Genomic DNA, 26488 nt, shown 5'->3' with positions numbered 1-26488 from the left:
CTGGAGCCAACCTTGAACACTGAGTCTTGCCTTTCTGAGCTGTGTTCAGCCCAAATCCTTCCACCAAAGGTTAGGCTGCAGGCAGGCGCTCCCGTTCCAGGGCGCAGAATCCTTCTACTGGCACTGCCTTAATCAAGTTAGGGCCTTTGTCATAAGGGGTAATAAGCCTGGATCTCTGACCTGGGTTTGGTCTAAACCTGCCACTTCCTAGCCATGCCGTCTTAATCAGGTCATTTCACTTAGCAAAGACTCTATTTCCTCATTTCTAGGTGAGTGTGTGTATCGTTGGCGGGCAGAGAGGTTGAGGCTTCAAGTCTTTTGTCCCTGGCTCAACTAGATCTGCTTTTATCTTATGTGTATATTAGACTTCCAAATATGCTTACATCTGAAGAAAAGACTTTACGGCTTTATTTTTTTAAATCATCAGACTAGATGAACTTTAAAGTCTATACCAATTCTAACATTTGCAATTTTTACTTATTTTCTATAAAAATGCAGACAGACTTAAGAGGATAGTAATTCGGTTATCAATAAATACCTATGCAGAAATTAGCAATGATAGAACCCAGGTCAGGCTGCAGAGTTCAGGAGGGGAGAAAAAGACAGCAGTATCCCAAAGATCTGTGAGGCCCATTTCAGAGTCCAGCCAGCAGACATCATGCAGACAAATATGCAGTATACACACACACACACACACACACACACACACACACACACACACAGAGAGAGAGAGAGAGAGAGAGAGAGAGAGAGATAGAGAGAGAGAGAGAGAGGAGAGAGAGAGAGAGAGAGAAATGTTTCCTAGATCACATTATCTAAAAAGTATATAAATATCTTCCCAATTATATACTGATGTCTTTAGAAATTGCATCACTGCACTTAGATACTCCCCAGACCAGGGATTGAATCTCATACACAATTTTGGTATCTTCCATGCCCAGTTCTGGGCCTGGTTCAATAAATGTTTCTTGAAATGAATTTCTCTAGAACCTTTCAGAAACACAGTACACCTGAATTACCTAAGTGTATAATACTATCACCTGGGAATAATCATAATAGTACCAAGTTACTGTTATAGAGCAATGCACACCTTGAGAAGTGAATTCTAAATCCACATCTCCTTTGACATGCTTTAAAAAAATCCCTGTAGGGTAGTCAGGGCAAATATTTGTAACCTCACAATAAAGAAAAGGAAACTGAAACAGAAACAAGTTACAGTGGTTTGCAAAAGATTGCACAATTCCTGCCTTCATCGTACCAGTTCTGATCTCTTTACTCCTCAAGATCAAAAATCCAACAGCTGCCAAAAGAGAAGCTCAAACAACAAAATGACAGAGCACAGAGTAGGAGACTGGCCCTGCCTGCTGCCCCCACCCCTAGACACTTCCTCCTCCCTATACCCCCAAATCGTACTTACTCAAGACCCAGGTCACAGAATGAACATCCCTCCATCATGAATCACTCTCAGCCCAGTCCTGGGCAAGGAAGGCAGGGTGCATATTAATAATCTGCCCAGATGATCCACAGGGTCCAGCTCACTGTAGCTAATACCAAGGCCTTTGGTCCGGTGTTGTCTCGTTAACTGGGCAAAGCTTTGCTGCTGTGTGGTTCCGGAGCCCAAGCCCAGAACACTGCTCAGGGTCTCAGGCTGTTGAGCTTCTCCAGCACTTGGCAAGCTTAATATAGCTCCCCAAAGCCAAACTTGGCCTTGGCCTCTGCACACAGCCCAGTTGGCCAGGACCAAAGCTTCCATCTGACCTTTCAACCCCAATCCCTCTGTACAGACATACGGTCCAGGAGTAGTGGCCCTGCTACTCACACAGCTCTGAGGATGAATTGACTAGCCAGGCTTGGCTCAATCAGACTTGAGTGTGGTTGCTAAAAGCAGCCTTAGAGGGATGGTGCCTTGCCCAATTCCTACCCACAGGATCTGTCTACCACCTCCCCCTATTTTATTTCTTTTCAGATTCTATGATTTTTATTTGAAACTATCTTGTTTATTCCTTAGGCTTTTGTCTTTCCTGCCTGCTGTTGTGTAAGTGCCATGACAGTACAAACTTTGCCCACCTTATTCTGTGCTTATCCCTAAAACTTAGGACACTGTCATTTAGAGCCTGATGCACAGTAGGTCCACATAAATAGTTATTGGGATGAATGTCAATGCCTTTTGCAAAACTGTACTTTCATCCCAAAACTTCAATGTACTTTGTCTCTAACTACCAGATTTTACTGGTAGTTAGACTTTACTGGCCTTCTGTTCTGTCTCTAACTACCAGATTTTACTGTCCTTCCTGAACTCTGTTCACAGGAAAGAAAGGGAATAAACCAACTTCACACATTATGAAGCATAGGGTATCAATGGCCCTGATGATTACAGTAGGTAGGAGTGGCATAAATGCATGTACACCCCTACTGCTTCCCCATCCCCACTCCTCTGAGCACTTTTACCCTCACTGGGGTCAAGGAATATATACTGAGCAATTTATAGGTCCCTCTCTTTGCTCTCTTCAGGTCTGCCCCTGACAGCATACATGCAGCACCCAAGTTCAGCGTATCTGCATAATGCGGCCACCTCTCCCATAAGATTCCTTGGGAGCACTGATTATCCATCTTTTAATCCTTGGCACCCAGTAGGAAGATCTTGAGGTCACTGCTCAAGTCAGCATATATCACAGCATTAGGCAAATGCAGAGTTGTGAACACAGGGCTGCGGGCCAGGGACAGGTCCTCATCGTGGCTCTGTTTTTGACTAGCTGTGTGAGGCTGGACAAGTCACTTGGGCTCCCCAAGTCTTGCTACTTCATTTGTGGAAGACAGGATTTGGATAGAATGAGTGATCCTCATCTGAGCAGGAGTAGGGCAGGGAGGATCCCCTGTGGAGCTTTTGCTACCTTCACAAGGGACAAAACATGGGATGAGGGAGAAATATGTACTCTGAAAAAGGTCCTGCAGGTAAGAACCATAAGATTAGAAACTGGGGTGAAGATAACTGGCCAAATTACACCCAAGAAAGTAGTTTATTTGGCCTGAGGAATGCTTTAAAAGTCTTTGAATTTGAACAGCTTTGAGGGAGCAGGGCAGCCCTCCACAGCCCACACCTACCCTCATTCACTTACACACCCCTCGTTTACTCACCTGTGTTACCCGACTGGCCCCAGCTCCTGTAATCCCTACACTAGCTGATCTCTCAGTCTCCAAATTATCTATTCTATGGAGCAACACATTTTTGAAGTCCTTACTGGCTCTATGCTGTAACTCCACATGAATTTGCTTTCAGACCCCTAGAATATGCAGTGTCTCAGAGGAGACTCCAGGCAGAAAATGCCAACATAAAAGGAACCCTGCCTCTTCTCCAAAACTACATTCAAAGGACGCTTTGGGACTGTGTTAGTCAGTGATCTCCAGAGAAATAGAATCTACAGGAGGAGTGTATGTGTGTGTGTGTGTTTAAATTTTCATTATAAGCAATTGTCTTCACATGATTATGGAGGCTGACAAGTCCCAGGATCCACAGGGCGAGTCAGCAAGCTGGAGACCCAAGAAAGCTCATGGTATAGTCCAAAGGCCAGCAGGCTTGAGACCCAGGAAGAGCAAATGCTCCAGTTCAAGTTCAGAGACATGGAAAAAATAATGTCACAGTTCAAAGGTCATTAGGCAGGAAAGTTTCCTGTTAGAGGACGGTGAGCTTTTTTGTTCTATTCAGATCTTCAACTAATTGGATGATGCCCGCTCACATTAGGAAGGACAAACTCCTTTACTCAGTCTACCTTATTTAAATGTTCATCTCATCCAAAAACACCCTCACAGAAACACCCAGAACAATGTTTAACCAAATATGAGGGCATCCTATGGCCCAGTCAAGTTGACACATAGTTAGCCATCGTAAGAACCTGCCAGTTCTCCCTCTAGGTGTGCTGGTAGATGAGGCGGCAGAGATCCTGGCTATTACACAGGAAATGAAGAAGGTGTGGCAGATGGGATTATTGTTCCTAATACTTCACTCCTTCTAATTCTTCATATTCTTTGTATCGTGTCTCTGTAGTACCTCCCACTAGTATAGACACAGCCTTCTTCCTTGCCCCATCAATGTTGGCATCAGTCATATGGTTTTCTTAAGCTGATGGAATATCAGTGGGCATGATTTGAGCAGAGACGTCACTGTGCTTTCTGGATTGGGTTTGGACTTTTGCACTTCTGTGATACACCATGAGAAAACCATGCCCCAGGTAGGTGCTGCTCCTTTACAGTGGGACATGATGAGCCTGCAGCTGAGCCCACTCACCCACCATCTGAAGCAGAGCCATCTATCCTAGCTTAAGGTAGGCATATGAGTGAGAAGATAAGTGTTTGAGGATTTCTGTTATGTGGCATTATTGCAGCAACAGCCAACCACTACAAGAGGGGAAAGGTGATGACCTTAGTGTGGCATTGTTAGAATGAAGTAAAGACATCTGGCCATCCTATAAATTCTGCAGAGTAACAACCTAGCATGAACCACGCACATACCTCTTCTCCTTCACGACAGAATGCACTCGAAATTAACGTAGGTAAAATTTCCTTCCCGATTTCCCATAGTCTTAGAGACAGCATGTAACACAGTGTGCCTTGCTCTCAATTTGTCCACTACCATACCTGCCTATTTCTCCTCTCAGCTGTAAGCTTCTGGAGAGCAATGACCATACCCTGATCGTTTCTGCATTACCTTTAACAAGAGCACATGGCAATTCGGTGACTCAATAAATGCTCATGATTGAATTGAGAGGAATAAAAGGGGTCCACTCTGCTGATGCGAGTTGTCCACAAACAACCCTAGAGACGTTGAAATCACAGCCAGTGCTGAGCTACTAAAACCACAAGGGAGGGTCCCTTTTGGTCACAGTCTCCTGGACCATGAGGAGTCGTCAGGTCTTCAGGACTGCTCAGCCTGAGGACACATGCAATGAAGACCCTGCCTAAGGGACGTCTGCAGACACCATCCAACCCCTTCAGCAAGCACGCGTTACGCACATGCTAAGTGCTGGTTCTGCTCCAGGAGCAGCCTGGATGAAACCATGTAAGATGGCTGGAAAGGCCTTGGAGAGGAAGAACACCTACCTGAGAGCTAGGTGGGGCCACCAGGTTGATTCCTGGAGGGGCTGCCAGCGCTCCTGTGGGTGGGCCCATGGCAGAGGTGATGACTCGATATGGAGAGCCCAGGGCATTGAGGGGGGTCCCCACTGCACTCAGAGTCCGTGGGGCACTCACTGGGGTGTCCGTGTAGCTGGGGTGGCTGTCCATTGGTTTCCCCGTGGACAAGGCTGCCGATGGGCTCATGGATGTAGAGCCAGTGTGGCCAGGGGAGCCTGTAAGGAGAAAGAATATAGGTGGTCCGAGGCTGGGAGGCATGGAAAGGGGCCCCATGGAGACAAAGGCCCAGCCCTACCTTTCTTTCCTGTATCCTGCCCCTCCTTTTAGCCTACATGCCTGTGAGCCCTAGCTGCTCTCACCTACACTATCCTGTTGATATAAAGAGAATCGAGGGACACAGAGGGGGAGAGGGCCCGCCCTAGGACAGAAATAAGCATGGATATTTCAGTTCTCTGGGGCCCAGCCTGAATCCACTCTGGACTATGCCAGATCCACAGCCAGTGGAACAAGGGGCACAGCCCAGTAGCCCTGGCCTGAGTGATTATGGTCTGGGCCAGCCAGCTGCAGAAGGTGAGTCTATACCAAACCTCAGGTGCAGTGAGTGAGTAGGTTCCCAGAATTACCTGCCTGGAACTCATATTGCTCTGAGAATTGGGCAAGGCTGAGATTCATTCATTCATTTAAATGCAACAAACATTTATTAGGGTGCCAGATGCTGGGGATTCAGAGCTGAAGAGCACACAGTCACTGACATCAGGGGAAGGCAGAGGCTGTGTCATACTCCTGGCTTCCTATATCTTCTTAAGCTTTACATACATGATGTTCTTGTCCTGTCCATCTCTATAGCACAGGGTTAATTAGCACTCAGGGGAGAAGACTTGGAATGGACTAGGCACGGCTTTATGGCCACAGAGGGCCAGGAAGCACAGGAAGGCAAGTGCAGGCGGGCCTGCTGAGACCATGTCTGTCTCTGAGAATAGAATGCTGCACCCACGAATGTCTGTGGAACAGGGTCTGGGCGAGGAGGTCATCAGTACCACTTTCTTCCAATAAATTGATCCCATATTCACCTATAGTCAAAAGCAAACTCGAGAGGAAACAGGAGAGGGGCCCCCTGTCATCTTGAGAGCCCCACATGGAACATTCTCTCCACAAGAGAGGAGCTATAAGCTTTAGGAGGTGTGGCAGCAAAGTGGAGACTAGAAACCACCACAGGGCAGCCCACCGTGAATCACATCACTAGATCCCTGTGCAGGTAGCATGCAAGAACAGATGCGAAGAAACCCTGTGCACAGTAGCTGCATGCGACACATCCATGGCACCCATGCCATGGATAGAAAGCGAGAGGATTAAGTGCTCAGTAAGCACGGTCTGCTGGAGAAGCTACCCCATTCTCGGATGCCTACTGTGGGTCATACACCTTGCCAAACAGATGTGATATGGAGTGAGGAAGTCATATACCTGACGTTATGTGGCTCACTGTCCACCCAACAAGTACCTCTTGACAGCCTGCTACAGGCAAGGCACTGTGCTAAGCCTTTGGGCAACATCAGTGAATGCTAAGTGTAGTGTTAGGATCAGGATGCTGGGAGGAACTTGCTTCCTTCAAGTTCTGGAGAGCCGGAAGTGTCAGAAATATAAGTGTGAAACTACTCCCAAACATAAATATCCCACTGAAAAAAGATGTCAACCTGCAGTTTCTCTTGGAGCTTTTGCTAGCTTCGTCAAGGGCTACTTGTGGAAAGAAGTCACTCCAAGGAAGCTGTGACCCTCTTGTCATTTTACCTATGGAGCTTCGGCCTATCAGGGACAATTACCTCATAAACGAGTAAGTCCCAATACCCCATGTCTTAAGTACTACAACCGGGGAGGAAACAGGCTATGGGTCCACAGGGGAGTGGCAAAGGGGTTAAAATGAATAACTCAAACATTTATTATGTGTCCTCGAGAGCATCAGGCAATTTCTGTAACTCTTTATTTTGACCGTAAGCCTATGAAGTCATTTCAGCCTTTTGCAGATGAGAAACTTAAGGCTCCATCTAATTGCAAACCATTCTCAGTTTCAAGATGACTTACCTCTGCCTCCATTGTCTAGATGCTCTTATTCATCCTTCAAGGTCTAACTCAAGTACCACTTCCTCCAGGAAGCTTTTCCTGGTGTTCCTGCTCTGGTTTGCTGCCCTTTTTTTGTTTTCTAAAACTGTCCGTACTTACTCATATCTTGCCTTTGTTATGCTGTATTGCCATATTTGTTTATTCCCATCTTTCCTCTAAACCAAAAGGAAAAAAACCAGGTCCAGTTTTGTTTTTCCATCTCTATCAGAGTATCTGGAGCTGCCCAGGTAGTAATTGGCAAAGCCTCAATTCGAATTGTCAATCTGAAACCCCCGCTTTCCTCTGCGTTTGCTGTCAAGGACAGCAGAGATGATTGGAGAGCCATCTGCACCAAGAGTACAAGATGACTCAATTCTGAAGTGATCTCAAGCTGAAAGTTCATCTGAAGGAGAGAAAAGAGGGCAGCACTCAAGAACTAAAGCCAAAAAAACCAAGACTCTTTTCAGATGGCCACTAATTGGAAAGAGCAGTTTTAGACTCTTCCAAGGCCCTGGGGGCTCTGACATTTAACGAGGCTAATGTATACCTTGAGTCTATTACTAAGATAAAGTGTGACAGGTAAGTTAGGAGCCAGCCCTGACTCAATGGACGAGGAGCCATAAACTCCACTGGGAAGGCAGCTGTCCTTCCCCACGACCAAGCTATTCGAAGGAAACTGATTTTCCCTTTTTGCTTAGGCTTGCCCAAAACAGACCAGATGACCCTGTAACTTTCCTTCTTATTCTGCTTTAAAAGATAGAGAGACTGCACCTTCTATTTCTTTACCCCCAGGGTCAAGAACCAAAGCCTGACACCAGGCCTAGACCAAGGGGACAGAAAAGAGCAAGAGTTTGCTTCACACACTCATCAACCCAACAGTTCCAGGGTGCGGACCCTCTGCCACCAGTGACAACGGGCATTTTAAGTGATATGTTGACAAACTTTAAAAAATTAATCATTTTATATTTATGTTTTGTTTCCTTTTGCTGATAGGGAGTAACTGAGCTCTCCTTTTTTGTTGTAAGATTATCTTCCTAAAGAGAGCTATTTAAGCTTTCTTGAAAAGAGTAAATTGATTTAAGAAAAAGTCTAAGTACACAGGATATATAAAATATCATGAAAATAGTATGCAAAGAAATGATGTTTAAGAAACATCAACCTGCACAAAAATATACAAATATGGACTTTGAAGAACTCATGAGTTGTTTCAAAAATAAAATGTGATAATGATATGAAAGTGATTTGAAATTTAAAGTACATTTTTGTTGTTATCATTATTAATAAAACGTGAGGCAATTTGACTACTTAGCGCAGTGGTGAGGATGGTACATTGTTGAGATATAATGAAATGATGAGTCAAAGTTTGGTTCTTAACGGCCTTTAAAACATGGTTTATTTCTGTTGAGTCAATGACCCAGAAGAGGCGGGCTATTTTATAACTATTTTTTTTAAAATAAAATAGAATTTAAAAAGACAAATACATCTTAGACAAATGCATTTTAGTTCTTTGCCTTTTACAAAGGCCCAGTAGTTCTTAGAAATAAATAGCTTTGCTTTTAGACAAGTTGAAAAATAACAACTTTTATGACTAAAGTGTTTCTCAATGGAAAATTAATCTATTCTCCCAAATAGACACTAATGCATACCTGTCCATGATGTTTTTGTCAGCCTTTCTCACTTCTCTTTTTTTTTTCACAGCCCCATGGAAAATACAGCAAGTATCAAAAGGCACCACAGTTTTCCATATACCTGATTATATCCTATTTCTTTTCCTTCCTCACCTAGCCTTCTGGTTAAGCTCTGAACTAGGTAGAAAACTGAAGGTTTATCTTCGGCATCAGCTGAAAGCAGGCAGGCTCCTGTTTGAAGGACGAATGATGTTTATTGAAAATTGATCCAGGGTAGGCACTGTCTATCCCTCAACCTAGAGCAAGTCTAGCCCAAATCTGAAGTCAAGGTTTTCTCTAATTTTTCCTTTTGGTCCTTACAATGATTTGGATGCATGTGTCCCTCCAAAATTTGTGTTGGAATTTAAACACAAGCAGTAAGAGGTGGGGCCTTTTGGAGGTGAGCAGGCCATGAGGGCTCCACCCTCATAAATGGGATTAATGTCCTTATAAAAGAGGACTTCAGAGAACTGCCTGGCCCTTTCATCTCTTCCGCTTGAGAGGATGCACCATTTGTCCATTTTTCTGTCCCTTCCATCCTGTGAGGCACCATCTTGGAAGCAGAGAGTGGCCCTTACCAGACACTGAACCCCTCGCGCCTTGATCCTGAATTTTCAAGTCTCCAGAACTGTGAGCAATAAATTTCTATTATTTATAAATTACCTAGTTTGAGGTATCTTATAGCACAAGATACCAGCAGGAGAAATGGCCTGATCCAGTCTCTCAGCCCAACTCATACTGTGGCATGACCCCTGGCCCCAGCATCCCATGAAGCTTGCTCCCCGCCCTCCCCTGTGCCCTCATGATCTTCCAGCCTCCTGTGCCAGGCCCACTGCCCAGATGCCTGGAAAATGCACCAAGTCTGTATTCTGCAGAGTTCATTCTCTTTGCTCGGGCAATGATTTTATTACAAAATACCTTATCTGATGAGAAAGTGCTAGTGGAGTTCCTCAAAAGGTTTTCTTCTCTCCTGGCAACATACCCAAGCATAGCATTGCATACTCCTGGGCCTCATTTCCCCCAGTAAGGAGGGCACTTAGTGACCTGTAAGATTCCTTCCAGCACTAATGTTTCATGAGCATTGGGTAGGATATAGCTTATTGGCACTGAAAAAAAAGAAGTGCAGGTCTTGGTGGTCTGGAATGGCCTGCGTCTGGACCGGGTGCTGAGGGGCACCTGTCATCATCAACTGGACCATGTTAGGCCTTCAAACCATTTGGCATTCCAATTAAAGGTGCTAAGAGTGTTACCAGGAGCCAAACTGCGACGGGAATCCATACAGTGCATGACTCTACGATGACTCCGAAAGTCCCTGGGTGCATTGACGGCACTAGGCTTCAGGGCTGCAGGACGAAGGAGGAGACCAGAGCTCCAAAGTCTGAGAGTTCTAGGTAGAACTTAAGGCTCTGCTGCTTTCCAGCTATGTAAATTTGAGTAAGGAACATGACCTCTGTAAATTGCAGTTTCCTCAGTCATAAATTGAGACAAATAGGCCTATCTCAGAGGACTGCTGATAGCTCGTGAGACCATGAGGTCCATTAAGTTTTTGTTAATGTATATAACTAGGTATAGAGTTTATCAACAGAAATTGTTTGCATAAGAAATCAATGTCCCTGATGTTTACCAGAACCACAATCTCTAAACAATGAAGTGCGTACGTGTGTGTGTGTGTGACAGAGAGAGAGAGAGAGAGAGAGAGAGAGAGAGAGAGAGAGAGAGAGAGAGAGAGACTTACTGAGAAAGGGGACACAAAAGCCCGGGTACTTAGAACTACAGAATTCTTACCAAGGTAAGGAAGTTGCTTAGCAACCTCATCCTCAGCCAATAAAAGCAAAATGTCAAGCATGCAGTTTTTCTGACTGGCCAGACAAGGGAGCAAATGGCTTGGTGTTTCCCCCGCTTTGCTGCTGTGCCAGGAAGGGTAGAGAGTTTGCTCTCCCACTAGTAATCCTCTTCAGGTTGGAATGGAAACTTGTAATGAATCATTGATAATGGCTAACGCCCACCCATGGGGAAAGGGACAGAGCTAAAGACTTGGCATTTCTCAGAGTCAGTAGTCTCTATATGAAGTCACGGGAGCACCATAGGGCCCTATCCCTCTCTGATCTCTCCCATGGTGGAACTGTCACACACCAAAGCCTGATTCCATTCCTCCAGTGGAGGGATATGGTGTGAAAGCCCAACAATCATAGGATTCTCAGACACCTGGCTTGTTCTTTGTCTGCAGCAAATTTACTCACATATTCTTTCCCTGCTTGGCTCTTAACACAGACATGCTGCTGAGTAAAGTAGGCAGGAGACTGCCAGGCACAGGCACTTCAACCAACAACTGACTGCCACCTCCTCTGCTGTGTAACAATAACAATAACTAATATTTACGGAGTAGTTGCCACAAGCCAGACATGGTTCTAAATGCTTTACATATACATGTTGAGCGTCTCTAATACAAAAATCCCAAATCCAAAATGCTCCAAAATCCAAAACTTTTTGAGCACTGACATGACTCCCAAAAGAAATGTTCATTGGAGTATTTGGGATTTTTGAATTAGGAATGCATAACCAGTAGGTAGATAATGTAAATATCCCAAAATCAAAAGAAAAAACAATCTGAAATATCTTGATTCCCAAGCATTTCCAATAAGGGATACTCAATCTGGAGTAGCTAACATTTATTAGGCACCTACTATGTGCCAAGCACCTTTCCAAGGGCATGACATGCAGCATCTTGTTTAATATTCTCAAGGGCCCTTGAAAATAAGATACTATTAGTACCTCATCCCCATTTCACTGACAGGAAAGTGGAGCCACAGGGAGGTTGAGCCAACTGCCCAAGATCCCCTAGCTGGTAAGGAGCAGGGCCAGAATCCAAGTCCAGGCAGTCTTGTGCCAGGCCTGCTGTGCTGAACTCCTGTATTGCGCTTGCCACTTGCCAGGGTGGAGAGGAGATAGCAGAAGGTAACCCAGATAAGCCCCAAATGGGTGGATTATGTGTAAGGACAACTAAGATATTCAATTCTTGCCCTATGCTCTTCACAACCTACTTATGGATCATAATGCATTCTTTTTCCTTGAACATACGTAATTGTGGCAAACGAACAAAATGACTAGGAGTGAGGGGGGCAGGAGACTGGGTCCCCAAAGGTGCTAATAAAATGAGGATTCAAATATCTTTCCAGGTGGACCTCCATTTATTTTAATATGTGAAACCCGATTTTACATTCTGGAGTAGAGGTTGGCAAACTTTTTCTTTCAAGGGTCAGTAAGTATTTCAGTCTTTGCTGGCTGTGCCATCTCTGTGACAGCTACTCACAATATCCTTTTGCAATGTGAAAGGAGCCACAGTCAACGTGTAAGCTAACGCACACAGATGTGGCTGAGTTCCAATAAGCTTGCAGACCCCTAGGAGATCATTCTGGAGAAGTTTTATTACTATTACCATTTCTGATTGCTCTTCCGTTAGTAGTGATTCCCAACACCTTAGCTCCACACTGTTCTTCCTCCAGCTTCCCTGTCACAGAGCGGGATTAACTGTCAAAGCTACACAGAGGGGCATGCAGATCAGTGAGTTCAACCCCTCCATTATAAGCAAGGACACCGGGGAAACCAGGGATGGCTTGCCCAGGACCTGTGGCTGTTTGTGGTCTTCAAACTGAGTTCCCATGAGTCCCCTTGGAGCCACCTGAGGTAGCAGGAAGAGAAGTAGAGGGGGGCTGAGCCACAGACAGTCCTCCTCCCCACTTTGGTAAAATAGCTCAATGCTACCAACCATATGGGGTAAGGGTTAACCTTCCACAGTGTGAGGGCTAAATAAAATCAAGCCTGAAAAACTGTAAACACATCATACAAGTTAATTCCCTTTTTCTATAGAAAATCTGGAGACCATGGCACTAAATTTAGCTAGAATTTGGTATGTACCTTTTTCTTAGAGGAGATTCACCTGTTGTTAAAGTGTCAGACTGCACACTATGAGGTGCTAACAACATAAATAAGACTTGGATTCTGCCCCAGAGAGAGCACTGTTTTCAGAAAATTACGTTTTAACCAATCATCCTAAGGCAGGTAGGTGCTCATGAGGTCAGACAGAGGGAGCCATGACCTGGGACTTCCAACCCCTATCATCTTCAGGGGACCCTCACCCCAGGCGGTGACCCTGATAAGTCCCGAACCCCTCCATTTCCTCAAATGCAAATTGAGCAACCTGGAGTTCCTTGCCCGTTTGTCAGCTACTGTAGCCAGATGGGGGCACAAGTGGGGGACGGCAAGAGTTTCAAGGTTAAAAATCAACCCCACACTCCTGGTGGGATTTCAGAATTAACAACGAAACTTGAAAAATGGAAAGGCCTGTTATCATCTTTAATTCAAAAAGCATTTACAAGATGTCAGATGAACGGAAAACAAAGTGGTTAATGAATATTTTCAAGTGTTTCTTCTAGGCTGGTTGCCTGGGTTTCATTTCTGTGACTCAACATCTTTGTTCCACCTTTTCATTTTACTGGTCACTAGTGACATGGGGAAGCAGCCTCCTGGAGGGTTCAGGGCTCACTGTATCTGTGTTTTCACCGCCCCAGCGATGTGGAGAGCAGAGGTGAGAGAGCAAGGGAAGAACAGCCTAGAGCAGGCGTCCCCAAACTTTTTACACAGGGGCCAGTTCACTGTCCCTCAGACCGTTGGAGGGCCGCCACATACTGTGCTCCGCTCACTGACCACCAGTGAAAGAGGTGCCCCTTTCTGAAGTGCGGCGGCAGGGGGGGGGGCGGATAAATGGCCTCAGGGGGCCACATGCGGCCGGCGGGCCATAGTGTGGGGACGCCTGGCCTAGACTGATGGAGAATGCCAGTCAGTCAGCCAGCAGACCTGGCTAAGCGTCTGCTTGTACATGGGCTGTGCAAGACACCAAGAGCATGAAGCCCATCCCCTGCCCAGGCAGACTGTATAAACTAGTTACAAGCTCTGAAGCCTTCAAAACATTTGGAGGTTAATTATTTCTACAAATTTTTCTTAAGGCTGAGTTTAAGTGAATGGATCCAAAGAATTCGGGGATTTAGAGCTTGAGAACAGATATGTTCTGAATATTACCCAATGGTAACATTGGACTTGGAATATAGTTCCTGCATTTGAAGATGACTGCTGTCTTTAGAAGACAATCTATAGAGATTATCTTGCTCAGATAGAGAAAGCCTATCTGAACAAGAAACCCAGAGAGAGAAAGAAACAGAGGTCATGGATTCAAGGGCTGGGTGTGCACATAATTGATGTTCAAGAACTTTAGGAACAAGAGGAGAACTGGGAGCACCCTTATTGGCATCTGCTTCAAACACTCACTGACATCTGCCTTCATGGACTAACCAGTACATGATGTACCAGTATAAGGAATTGGCTTAAAGGGACAGCCAGCCGGTCCTCGTTAGCAGGATCCCCTGGAGCCTCTCATTTGTTAGTGATGGCATAATATCCATCTGCACCAGCAAGGTCTATAATTTGGTGCTGGCTGGGAAAGGTGGCGTGCAAGCAAAATGTCATTAATTATATGCAGAAATGTTCACAGAAATTCTGCTAGACTAGACTCAAATTCTAGGTCTATAATAATTTGCAGCAAGTCCTCAAAAGGGCCGCTTTATCATTCTGAACCTCAGTTTCCTAATCTGTCTAATGGGAATAATTTCTGCCATGCAGACTACACTGAGTTGGTTTGAAGCTTGAGCGACACAGACAGTGGCCCCCAGGAGAGGCCCCTCTATCTGTAGTGCCCAGCACAGGGCTTGGCATAGAATAGGCACTCAACAAATATCTTTTGGCTGATACAACCAATGATTGGTATGAAAATAAATAGCACATGTTTATAAAGAGTTTTCGGAGTGTAAAGCATTACATAGTGAATGGAATAAGCTTGGACCCAGGAGCCAGAAGAAGTGCTGTTTTTGCCTATGCAGCCTTGGGCAAGTCTCTCAATCTCTCTGGAATTATTTTCTCTTCCATAAAATGAGGTGGTTCTTCAAGTTCTAAAATTCTGGTTTCTGAACAAAAATAACCAACATGGTCTTATTAATTTACAACATAATTAATTCAGAGTGGTGACTAAATTGGTCATGGTATAAACTAGTTTGTATTTGTTCATTCACAAAATAATAATAAAAAAGGTTTGTTAAGCAAATAAGATGGTAGAAGTGTTGAGCCTATTTAAGATACATATGTTTTCAAGCAATTTAAAAAGCAGAGTAGGAGCACATTAGCATGTTAACGGGCTGTTAATTACAAAAGAATCTTTTAAAGCAGGTTTTCTAAAATCCCCACTTAGTAACCATTAGCTTTTGGTACTTGAAACACAAACTATTCACATGTATTACTTAGAAGTAATAAAATTGTAATTTAAAAGTAATCTGCCAACTTGTCACAAATTTAGACTGATTTTTCTCTCAATTGATCCAAATGAGTGAGGTTTTGCTATAATTATATATAATGCTGGTGATAATGAGGCTGATTATCAATCTTTCCCTGCTTTTCACTACCTCCATCATTACGGATTTTAGGGGAGGGGGCGGAGGTGGAGGGAAATGAGAGGAGTGGGAGCAAGGGGAGGAGGGGGGTGGAGGAGAGGGAGAGAGGCAGGGATGCCACTCTCTACCTCCCCCTTCCTTCAGGCACTAGAAGCAACCCCAGCTCCCACCCCAGCAGCTCATCAGCCCTTCTCTGGGGGCTGCATGAATCCAGGTGGAACCGCCCTGTGCAGCTCGGAAAGGCTAGCCAGCTTGTTGGAACTGGGGTTGCATGAAGCATACAGCAGCGTCAACCCATCAGCTAATGCATCTTTTCATTCTCACATTCCCACTGAGAGGCTGAGAGGGCTGAGCCTCTGGGGGCAGAAGGAGAGCCTCTTCTACATGCTCTCCACTCTGCAACACGTTCCTTGATTTTCCCCACTGAGGAAGCCAGAAAGGGCTTTGGTAGCAGAGAAGGCTTCCCTCTAATCAGAAGAAAGCTTCTCTCTGCTGCCTATTCCCTGGAAATTTAATGCCTAACATCTTGTTTCCTCCATCTGTTAAAATGTAGAGCTTTGCACCAGTAAAACAGGTATCAAATACCTTCTGATTCATCTCAGGGTGACTGTGCAGCCTAAATGTTTATGTGAAAGTCCCTTTGAAAACGCTGATAATAATTCAAATGTAAGAAATGCATATGAGCTCATCCCTGGTGTCTGAGTAGCTCTTTTGTGGAAAGAGTAGGGAGAAGAAGATTGGGCTGCGCTGGGACCCCTGAGGAAGGGAACCAAAACTGGGGATTGAATTGCAAAGAGCAGGAGTCAGGATGGGGAGTGTTCTAGTGAGAATGGGCCAGGGTCAAAATCCTGGGAGAGGCCAAGTATTGAATTGGGAAGGGGCAGGAAGGACTGTGCTGGGTAACTGCTGTAAGAATTCACAGAGTCTCCGGGCGCGGTGGCTCAAGCCTGTAATCCCAGCACTTTGGGAGGCCGAGGCGGGTGGATCACGAGGTCGAGAGATCGAGACCAACCTGGTCAACATGGTGAAACCCCGTCTCTACTAAAAATACAAAAAATTAGCTGGGCATGGTGGTGTGTGCCTGTAATCCCAGCTACTCAGGAGGCTGAGGCAGGAGAATTGCCTGAACCCAGGAGGCGGAGGTTGCGGTGAGCGGAGATCGCGCCATTGCACTCCAGCCTGGGTAACAAGAGCGAAAACTCCATCTCAAAAAAAAAAAAAAAAAAAAAAAGAATTCACAGAGTCATACAGTATAGGACATGGTAGGGCTGAGATTAACATCCGAACCTGCTGCTTTCCCTCATGTTAGAATACCACTTGTATCATTTATTAGCCAAGTTCCCTTTGGCAAGTTATTAATTTCTCTGTCCCCCAGTTTTTGCATCTGTATATTGCGGATAATAAAACTACCAACCTTTAAGTGGTGTTGTAGTTATGAAATGAGTTGATATAGGTTAAGTATCCCTTATTCAAAATGCTTAACAAACACCAGAAGTGTTTTGGATTTTGGATTTTTTTTATTTTGAAATATTTGCATTATACTTAGCAATTGAGCCTCTATAATCCAGAAATCTAAAATCCAAAATGCTCTGATGAGCATTTCCTTTGAGCATCATCTTGGCACTCAAAAAGTTCTGGATTTTGGAGCATTTCAGACTATAGATGCTTGGATTAGGGATACTCAACCTGTATTTTCACTTTTTTCTTATCACTGAGCTAGGGCTGAGTCAATCTCATGAGAGCCACCAAAGTCCATGCATTCTAGAAAATACACTTCCATTCCCTGGGCCTCTGTGTCTCCTACTTTTAAAAAGAGGAGAAAACACCAGCTTCCTCTGGGACACTCGCCACCCAATGCTGGTGGCTAAGCTCTCTGCAGATCTAGAAGCTTCATAAAGAGGGGAAGGAAGAGGTGGGACATTGAGATGACTCTGCACAATTTCTTCCCCCAGAGGCTATTCAGCCCTCTCTCTTGGTGAGATTGTAAATGTTTTAGAAAATAGTTTATACTAAATATGTTCCTTCCTAAATCTCATAAACAGTTACTCCTTCCCACATAAACCATAACCACTTATGCCCATGGTAGGTTTCAATTAGCCACCCACATATCTGTGGAGGGGAAAAATATGTTCTAGCATATACACACACATACAAGCACCTCCAACTCAACCCCTTCTCTATGGCTATTTTCAGGTGAAAAAGCAAATATTCTGCATGAATGGTCAGGGTCAACTGGACAGGACTCTTGCAAATCAGTATATTCCCAAGAGAAGCCACCAATTAATTCTGCAGAGATTACTGTTGCTTCTCAGTATCTCTTAAACTATCCTGTGGCTTATTCCTCAATAGCCAGCCCATTGAGTCTGCAACAACCAGTCAGTGCTGAGGCTACATTTTTGAGGTTGGACTGGGGCACCAGGAGCTCCCCGGGGGTATGCTGCTGCCCCTGGCTTTGCAGAGCAAATGTGCTACCCACAGAAGCTGTGAGAGGCAGCTCTGAGGTGTGAACTCTGGGAGCCAGTCTGCCTGGGTTCCAATCCCTGGCTGTGCCATTTTCTAGCTATGAGACCTTAAGCAAGTTATTTCACCTCTCAATGCCTCTGTTTCTTCATCTTTAAAAGGAGTGCCCACTCTTAAGGTTGTTATGAGGATTACGAGTTGGGGTGGTAAAGTGCTTACAACGGTAGCTAGTATTAGTGTTACAGTGTGTTTGTTAAATGAAATGAGAAAAGTCCTCTCTCTCCCTGATCTCCTTCTCACCCTGAGGATTACTGCACAATTGGATGGGGGGATTACAGGCTTTGTTTTGCCATCTTCTAAGAGGCAGCAACTGTTTCATCCCAGAAAAACAAACCTATTACTGAGCAGCTGGCAAACCCTGAACTTGGCAGAGAAGAAGAAAAGGGTTCTCTCATCATCACATGGTAGGGTTCAAAGCTGGGGGATTGGGCACCTTTGTAGAGTCACTGTCACCCAGGTAGCCATGACACTTTGGCCAATTTGAGCAGTCTCTTTTTCACTGATCAGATGATGCTCTGACATCTGGTAAGCACAGTCCCAGACACAAATCTCAGGTGTTAGTTTCCAAAGATGGCTTTGCTTCCCTGGAGATTCTTACACAAATCATGGGGGCCCTCTGTAATTTCATATGCTAATATGTAAAAGGGTAGGGGGTTAGACACCAAATATTTTAATACGTGCAGTGCAACCTGCTGCACTGAGGCAAGGGAGGTTAGAGGCTGAAGGTGAGGTCCACTCTAATCCTGCAGTTTCCCCATGACTGCTGTGAGTCCTCCGCCATTCCTCTCCCTAATCACAGGAAGTTCTGAGGCAGACCTCCCTGCAGATGGGGCAGGAGTCCTTTGGCTCAGTATTCAGGCCTCCTCTTAACTGGCGCATGCAAACAAAATGGAAACCATCAACAAAACTAAACAAAATAATTGTTCTCCTCCCTCAGGAATGACAAGGAAAAGTAGCGTTAGAGGAGACATGGCCCTTTCCCCTCAAGTTCCCTGTGCTGTCCTGAACTATTTCCTTCCATAGCTGAACCATTGTGTTGTCCTCTATCTGAAATCTAATTACACTAAGTACCAGAGCTCCCACAATTACGAAAAGCTAAGCCAGCAACATACGAGGGTCTTTGTGGATTTAATTTTATTTTCCCAGATTCCTTATTTATTATTTTACAAAAATGTCTGATTTTTAATTATTTTGCATGTTAGTCCCTGAGCAAAATAGAGGGGAAGAAAATATTGTATTAGGTAGCAAATCTGTGGACAACACTATAGCAGCTGCTTTTCACATGCTAGCTCATTTAATTTTCACAATACGCTATGGATGAGATTATAAATCCCATTTTAGAGAGAAAGACACTAAGTCTCAGAGAGGTTTACTAGCTTGCCTCAGATCACAAAGCTAATAAGTGAAAAACTGGGAACCAAACTCAGCACACTATCTCTCTCTGCCCCCTCCTCCTCATGCTCTTTTCACTATATTAAAGCAATAATATTATAAATTTGAGTAAGGGGCTTTTCTGGAAGTGTTCTGAAACTCAGCCCCAAATAAACTTGGACTAGTCCCTGCCTTCCTTTGAGCCACAGTTTACACATCTATAAAATGAGAGTCTAAGATGCTGTTTCAGGTCCTTAGGATGCTAACATTCCAAGATTCCAGCCTCCATAGAATTTTAGCTAGACCTTCTTTCTCTGGCTCTTACTTTAGTTCTCTCCCTAAATCTTTCCATCTTCAACCCTTTTATTCACCCCAACTGTCTCTGAGGGTCTCTTTGGTATTAATGAAGCCATAGCCTCACAGACCTTGGCCCACAAATCTGGTGGAGAATGAGCATGCATCTCTCACAAATGAACTGAAATATAAAGGAAAAAGCCATTCTCAGCTGTGAATGGGACTGAGGTGGGCATTGAGGAGGCTTTTCACATCTGGAGCCCAGCTATAGACTAGAGATCAAATGCCCAGGTCACAGCATTGGCCACCACTCTCACTCTGTCATCAGACTGGCCTGAAGAACTTGAACATTACCTCGGGAACATTTCCATGGCCCTCACCCCGAGTCCAAGTGCAACCTCCTCATGTGTTTGCTATTACACACACCATGTAGTATTATGATGTGTCTGTTTAACAAGCCTGCCCGAGTCCCAAAGGGCAGAGACTGTGTCTCATTCATATTTGTATTCCCAGTGCCCAACACCATGCCTGCCTCATTAAAATTACCCTGAATGAATGTGCAAACTCCCTGATCTAACACCTCCTGGTGTCAGAGATCACTTCTACCTTGCAGTGTTTCACCATGCCTTCCAGAGGGTCCTGCCCAGCCAAGGTAGGCAAGCTTTACTCCCAAGGCTTCAGATGAATTGGTCCATGGAGGAAGTCAGGAGAGCAGGGATTTTTCAATTCTCAAGACCTTGTAAGAATTTCTGCTTTGTCTTGTTTGCCAGAATCCACCTTTGGCTCCCAACAACATAAGCTACATGCCTCCAACTGACAGGCGAGAGGCCAGTGGGTCAGCTGTTGGTTCTATTTACTCAGAGCTGGGTGGCTGTACTGTTTCTGTCACTGAACCAAGGGATCCTTGGGACGGATGTGCTTGGGCGTTAAGGCAGCCTGAGGACCTAGTCTCCGGAAGCTTCTGTGAAGTGTGACTGGGCTGCCCTGCCTGGCACAGTGACTGGAATCTTCAGTTTGCCAATTATCTAAGAGCCCCAACCCCCTACCCCCAGATCTCTACCTTCAGAGTGGAAGTGATTGCAGCAACCCTTGCAATAGAATTGGGGGCAGCAGCAGGGGAGAAGAGAAGAGGCTGTTAGCAAATCAAAAGGAAAGAAAACAGGGAAAGGAAAACACAGTAGCAAATTAAAGCACTATGTTTTGTTTTTAAAAATCCAATTAAAGAGAAATCTGCTTTCCAGTAAAACAATCATCCCCTTGTTACAAAGTATCCCAGGAACCCTCAAGACAGGCAAAACCTTTTTAATCACATTTTTTTCTCATTGCAAGTTGGCTAATAGGAACATCATAGTAATTCCCCCTTAACTCTTCCACTTTTCACAACCACACAAACACACTGGCTTATAACAATGCTCTTATTTTATCTTTGTCTCAGACACATTCTCAAGCATGCTGGTTTACACTCTCCTTAGAATACCCCCACATCCTCAATCTGATATGCAAACGTATCCTCACCTACGGACCATTCTCCCTTCCTCTCCTGTCTCTCATGCACGTGTGCACATACACACACAGAAACGTTATATACACTATATACACATATAAACATACATGTTCTCCTTTTAATTCAGTACGAATTCAGTCATTCATGTTTCCCAATTTCTTTTCAGTCCCTCATACAGGTCCAGGCAGTGAAGCCCAAGAGAGATACTTACCTCCATAGCCTGCGGGAAACTTCATGAAGTGAGAATAATTTCCATACATGTTTACTCTTCAGTTCATGTTCCTCTCCTGTGCGGCTTCTAAATATTATAGCCTCTCCCGGCGCCCAGGCACAGCCCGGCTTTCTTCAACTTGGGCTAACAAGAGTGGTCATCGCTTCCTAGCAGCCCGGGGAGCACAGGCTGGGCCAGCCCTCTGGGATTAGTCAGGAATCTGCCTCTAGATCGGAGAGTCCACATAGTGCGTTTGAGACGGCTGTGGCGGCAGCAGCTGGTGCCTGTCAGTAATCACGCATAACGCTGCCGCCGCCGCCGCCGCCGCCGCCGCCGCTACTCTTGCCACCGCGGTCGCTGCTGCTGCTGCTGCTGCTCGAGATCCTGTTGCTAGTTTGATTAACTCAGGGCTGGGCTGCTGCGTGCGACTCTTCCAGCTCCCGGCGCGTCCCCAGAGGTCCCTACCGGGTGGCACGATCTATTATCTAGGAAGCCAATTGATGTGTGACCGCCCGGTGTAGGCCAGGAGAGAGGGGGGAGGTGGCAGGGGATGGAAGACTCTTTAGGTGCCCGTTCTTTGACTTGCATCCACAAAAATCAATGGGGTTTTATTAAAATGCATTTTCCCATTCGAGCTTCTATCTGTCTGATGTACTTGGTATTTGATCTGTGAAAGGAGTGGGTAGGGTTCAAGAGAGAACAGGGCCCTTTCAGAAGCACAAGATTAGAAAAGCGTGATACTCAATCTCCAGCTATGGAAAACTAAAATAGAGCAGCCCTCAAGTTGAGGTGGGCCCCTCCTGCTTGGGTGGCCGGAAGCATTTATCTCTGCTCTAACAATGGGAGTTTGACAAGTGCAATTGGGAGCCCAGAGCTCACGCACATGGAAAACTTACAGGTAAGGAGGAGGGGTTGGCTTGATGTGGAGATCTTTCTCTGCATTTATTTTATATACCATTGTTTTCCTGCCACCTGTTCAAAACCACCACTGGGTCCTCACTGACACAGAGCCTGTCTTGTGTGGAACTGACCCGAGATGAAAGAATCTAAGCACCCCTTTGATGTTTGGGACTGTCATACAGCTTTCATAATAGTCACCGCTCAGCCTATACTTGAACACCTCCAATAATGGGGAGTTCACCATTGTCTCATTCCATCTCCAGGCAGTTTTCACCACAAGGAAGTTTCTTACAGAGATGAAATCTGCTCCTTTTCCCCACAGCTTCTGGCCACAGGTGCTAGGTAGTTTCCAGGAGCCACACAAGAGAAGCCTGAAAGACAAAAAGTCATTCACAGTGGAATGCTCTGCAAATTCCAATATTGATCTGCTGCACCCATAATCTCCCTTTCTTTAGGCGTTTGTGGCTCTTTCAGTAATTTTGTATATCACCTAGTGTTCATGTCTATTCACAACCTGTCCTTTTTCTAATAATGTACTTCAACTTACATAGATAACCTCACAGTGAGGAAGGGGGTTGGCCAGACTTGGATGCAGTACTCTGGATATGGTCCAAACCTTTTCCTCATGGTATATGCCTCGGCAGGGTGATGGTGTGCTGTCAGCATACCCATTGAAGGTCCATTTCCTGGGCTGCGCTCTGACGGGCTGGAAAAAAGATGAGAGATTTTCTCCTGATGCAGCACAAGACACAGAGAGCCAGAGAGGTAAGTCAAATCAGGGCCCCACAGAAAAAATTCAGCATTCAAGTGCGAGGAGAAGCCAAAACAAAAATGTAGAATAAAAGGCCAGAGGCAGGAACAAAGTCACGATGACAAAGGAGGAGGCCAAAATGAGGAATCAGAGCAAAAACATGTTAGAAAGGAGGAAGAAAGATCCCGGCCATTCCTGTAAAGAGCTTTGGAGAGCCCAGAGCTGCCTTGACTGATGCTGGGATGAAGGTCCAGTGGATATAAGTAATGTCGGGTACAGGAGAATCATTTGCTCACTGGCCATTAGCTGAGCAACTCTTCGTGTTAATTCATGTAGAACTAACTTGATAAAAATCTCCCCACTCCTACCTCCCCCAACTGGTGTTCTCTCATGCACATTCTTCATGCCATCCTCAGGCAATTGGTTTGGGGACCTGTATGAAATGCTTCCTATATTGCTCTGAAGTTAAAATTTTTTGGCTTCATTCTTCATCCCAAATCTTTTGGGATCCTACTTCTGTTGTCCAAAGTATTTCTTATTCATACCCCTATTTCATGACTTCTGAAAATCTGATGAACTGCTTTTTTATATCTTATTCAACTCACCGATAAAAATGTTGACATGCACACAGCAATGACAACATCTTATATTACCAGAAAGTCGATTCATTATTACCTTAGACAGCTTACCCTGCTACTTACTAGTTATATGGCCTTGAAAGGCTGTATGTATAGTAAAGGCACCAACTTACAAGCCAACCTTGCTGGGTACAAATCCCCATTTTATTGCTTACAGCCTCATGATACCGGCAAATGACTAAATCTCCCTGAGCCTCAGTTACCTTATAGGGTTACCGTGAGGATTAAATGAGTCAACACATGTTAAGCACTTGAAATATACCAGTTAAATACTAAATGCTCAATACATGTAATCTAATTTGATGCTGATGATGGGGAGGAGGAGGAGGTCGAGGAGGTAGAGGATGTAACCTTAAGCAAATCACTTCATGGCTCCTCTCCCTTTTCTCATTTGTAAAATTATGGAGCAGAGCTACTTGAATTCCAGTATTGCCTTCAACTTTAAAACTGAATGCAAACTAATCCATCACTCATTCCGTAATTGTCTATTTTCTCCATAGTGGTATCTGAAGCAAGTGTCTGACAAGCTACAGTTTTCTATTGTATGCATGTTAGAGAAGGAAATGAGTTACTTAAACTGGCTTTTTGGTGAACCTGTGTTTGCAAAGGTATTTCCAAGTTCTCAAGTACTCAAAACCGTTCTTTAAAAAGCACAGTCTACAGACTTCTCCAAGGTCATTGTCAAGATGATCTGTTGGTGGCTTATGGCAGACTCTTTCTTTACATTTTTTTTTCTTTGTTATTATTCTTTACATTTTCTTAAGTTCAGTACATTGTCAATTTCTTTTCCTCACAGAAGAAAAACCAAATCCTAACCTGGCATGGAAAAGCCTCACCGTTTGAGAGGTGTCTCACCCTATCAGATGAGCTCTATGGAGAGGAAAGTGCTTTGGGGCAGTAATCGCAAGGCCCAGGATACACACTCTCTGGGAAAAACATCCATGCTGCCTGCCTCACTGAGGTTTCCAGATTTAGTTTTGGTTTTGTGGCTCATATGTGATAAGAGTTGGGCAGGAGCTCATTTTTACATTGCAAAGTTCTCTACAATTGCTTTGTAAAACAAATGTGAAGAATTAATATGTTCCTGATTTTCTTTCCTCCCTTTCTCTGACAGTTGCTTCTGATCTGGCTGTAGGGGCACGGTATGTTCATGCACCTACAGCCAGGTCAGAAGGAACTGTCAGAGAAAGGGAGTGGCACTTCCAACTTCCAGTTTGATATAATTAGGATGTTTTTCCTCTCCAGCTCCCATGTTGAAACGTGATCCCTAACGCTGGAGGTGGGGCCTAGTGGGAGGTATTAGATCATGGGAGTGGATCCCTCACGGATGTCTTAATGCCATCCTTTTGGTTATGGGTGAGTTCTTGCTCAGTTACCTCACAGGAGATCTAGTTGTTTAAGAGTTTGGGACCTCCCCCTCTGCTGTCTTGATCCCTCTCTCACCATGTGACACCCAGGCTCTTCCTCTGCCTTCTGCCATGATTGAAAGCCTCCTGGGCCTCACCAGGAGCTGAACAGACACTGACACCGTACTTTTTGAACAGCCTACAGAACTGTGAGCCAATTAAACCTTTTTTCTCTATAAATTACCCAGCCTCAGGTATTTCGTTACAGCAACATGAAAAGAACTAATACATAGTTCATTGTTCATGCCCATTTATTTTCTCATCTCTAAAATTCTTGCCTGTCATTCAAATTCTATCTTAGTTCCCACTATGACCACACTTATCCACAAAGATGTCTCCCTAGCCTAGGCCTGACAAAACTTATAGTCCAATGTCTTCAAGTGATACTTAGCATGTATGGCCTTATGGCACCCCCAGTGCAATGGAAAGGAATGGTTATCTTTCCTTTGAATGTGTCTTATCTTCATGATTGTTAACTCTTCCAATATAGTGATAATGTATTATGTGTTTTTGTTTTCTCACCTAAGTGCTAAAACACACAGTAGGTGCTCAACAAATATTTTTGTATCAAAAATGCTTGACATAATTAAATATGTCAAAAACAAGATACCAAACAGTACCCCAGTATGCTTTTCTTATGATACCTTCCATATGGCTTAATATCCCATAACAAACCACACACTTTGCCTAAAGTTCAATAAATATGAATGTGGTTTTTCTTTTTAACCCACTTTTTTTTTTTTGGCTTGACATCATTGTGTCTTCCCTAAGACCATTATTGATATGACAATGTTATCCTAAGTGGCTGGTATTTCTAATCTAAGCCCTTCCCAAACAACTCCACTGACTTCAGTCACTATAGTGTCTCCAGCTGTTACTGAACTCTCATTAGGATGTCAAGTGAAAGACCAAATGCTCAACGTCTATAGAAGGAATTAGCTAATTCATTCACAGGAATTCTTGGCCTACTTCTTGTCAAGGCTAATTATCTAGTGCTCTTAAATAATATGTTCTGCTTTTACCAAAGCCATTAGTGCCTTTGAGTAAATGAAAAGAGCATGCATTTTGACTAGTATGTTTGACTGTTTGACCCAAATTCAGCCAATAATATTTTATGTTCACCCTGGTAATCAAAGAATATAGCTTTACATTTGCTCTTCTTTTTTTTCTTTAGACCCATGGTGATATAAAATAGTATTTTGCAGCAAATACAAACATAAACCCAAACTCATTCATTTGACAATGGCCAACGAACATTAGATATAGAATTTAGATGCAAATATCTCTATACTAATATTATGTATTAATATTTTTATATTTTTGTAATACCTGATTAATAGTATATTAAGTTTCAATGTGTTATCCCCAATATTAGACTTAAATAGGACAGCTTTGTTACCCCAGTTTTATAAATGGGCAATTTGAGACTAAGACTATGAAATCAGAGAAGGAAAGACAGTTGCTTGGACAAATTGGATTTTGGATCTCGTCTCACAACTAGGTAGTGAAAG

At 44.3% G+C, this 26488-nt stretch overlaps 1 protein-coding gene across 8 annotated transcripts in view; it reads right to left on the bottom strand.

Moving 5' to 3' along the window:
* RXRG (retinoid X receptor gamma) overlaps positions 1-26488 on the bottom strand; it is a 198291-nt gene that overhangs the window by 22980 nt on the left and 148823 nt on the right. For 7 of the 8 annotated variants that reach the window (XM_074389866.1, XM_074389868.1, XM_074389871.1 and 4 more), the window contains 3 exons: positions 22730-22888; positions 21283-22553; positions 5095-5342 (listed from right to left, as the gene is read on the bottom strand). In XM_074389866.1, the coding sequence (XP_074245967.1) occupies positions 5095-5342; positions 21283-21331 (297 nt within the window). In that variant the 5' untranslated portion in view covers positions 21332-22553; positions 22730-22888. Of the gene's footprint in view, positions 1-1417; positions 1843-5094; positions 5343-21282; positions 22554-22729; positions 22889-26488 lie in introns of those variants that run through there. The other variant, XM_074389873.1, reaches the window with a different exon arrangement.

This window comes from Saimiri boliviensis, chromosome 19, assembly GCF_048565385.1.
Source record: "Saimiri boliviensis isolate mSaiBol1 chromosome 19, mSaiBol1.pri, whole genome shotgun sequence".
NCBI classification, from domain to species: domain Eukaryota; kingdom Metazoa; phylum Chordata; class Mammalia; order Primates; family Cebidae; genus Saimiri; species Saimiri boliviensis.
The sequence above is the reverse complement of the archived record's forward strand: the minus strand, read 5'-3'. Positions and strand labels throughout refer to the sequence as shown.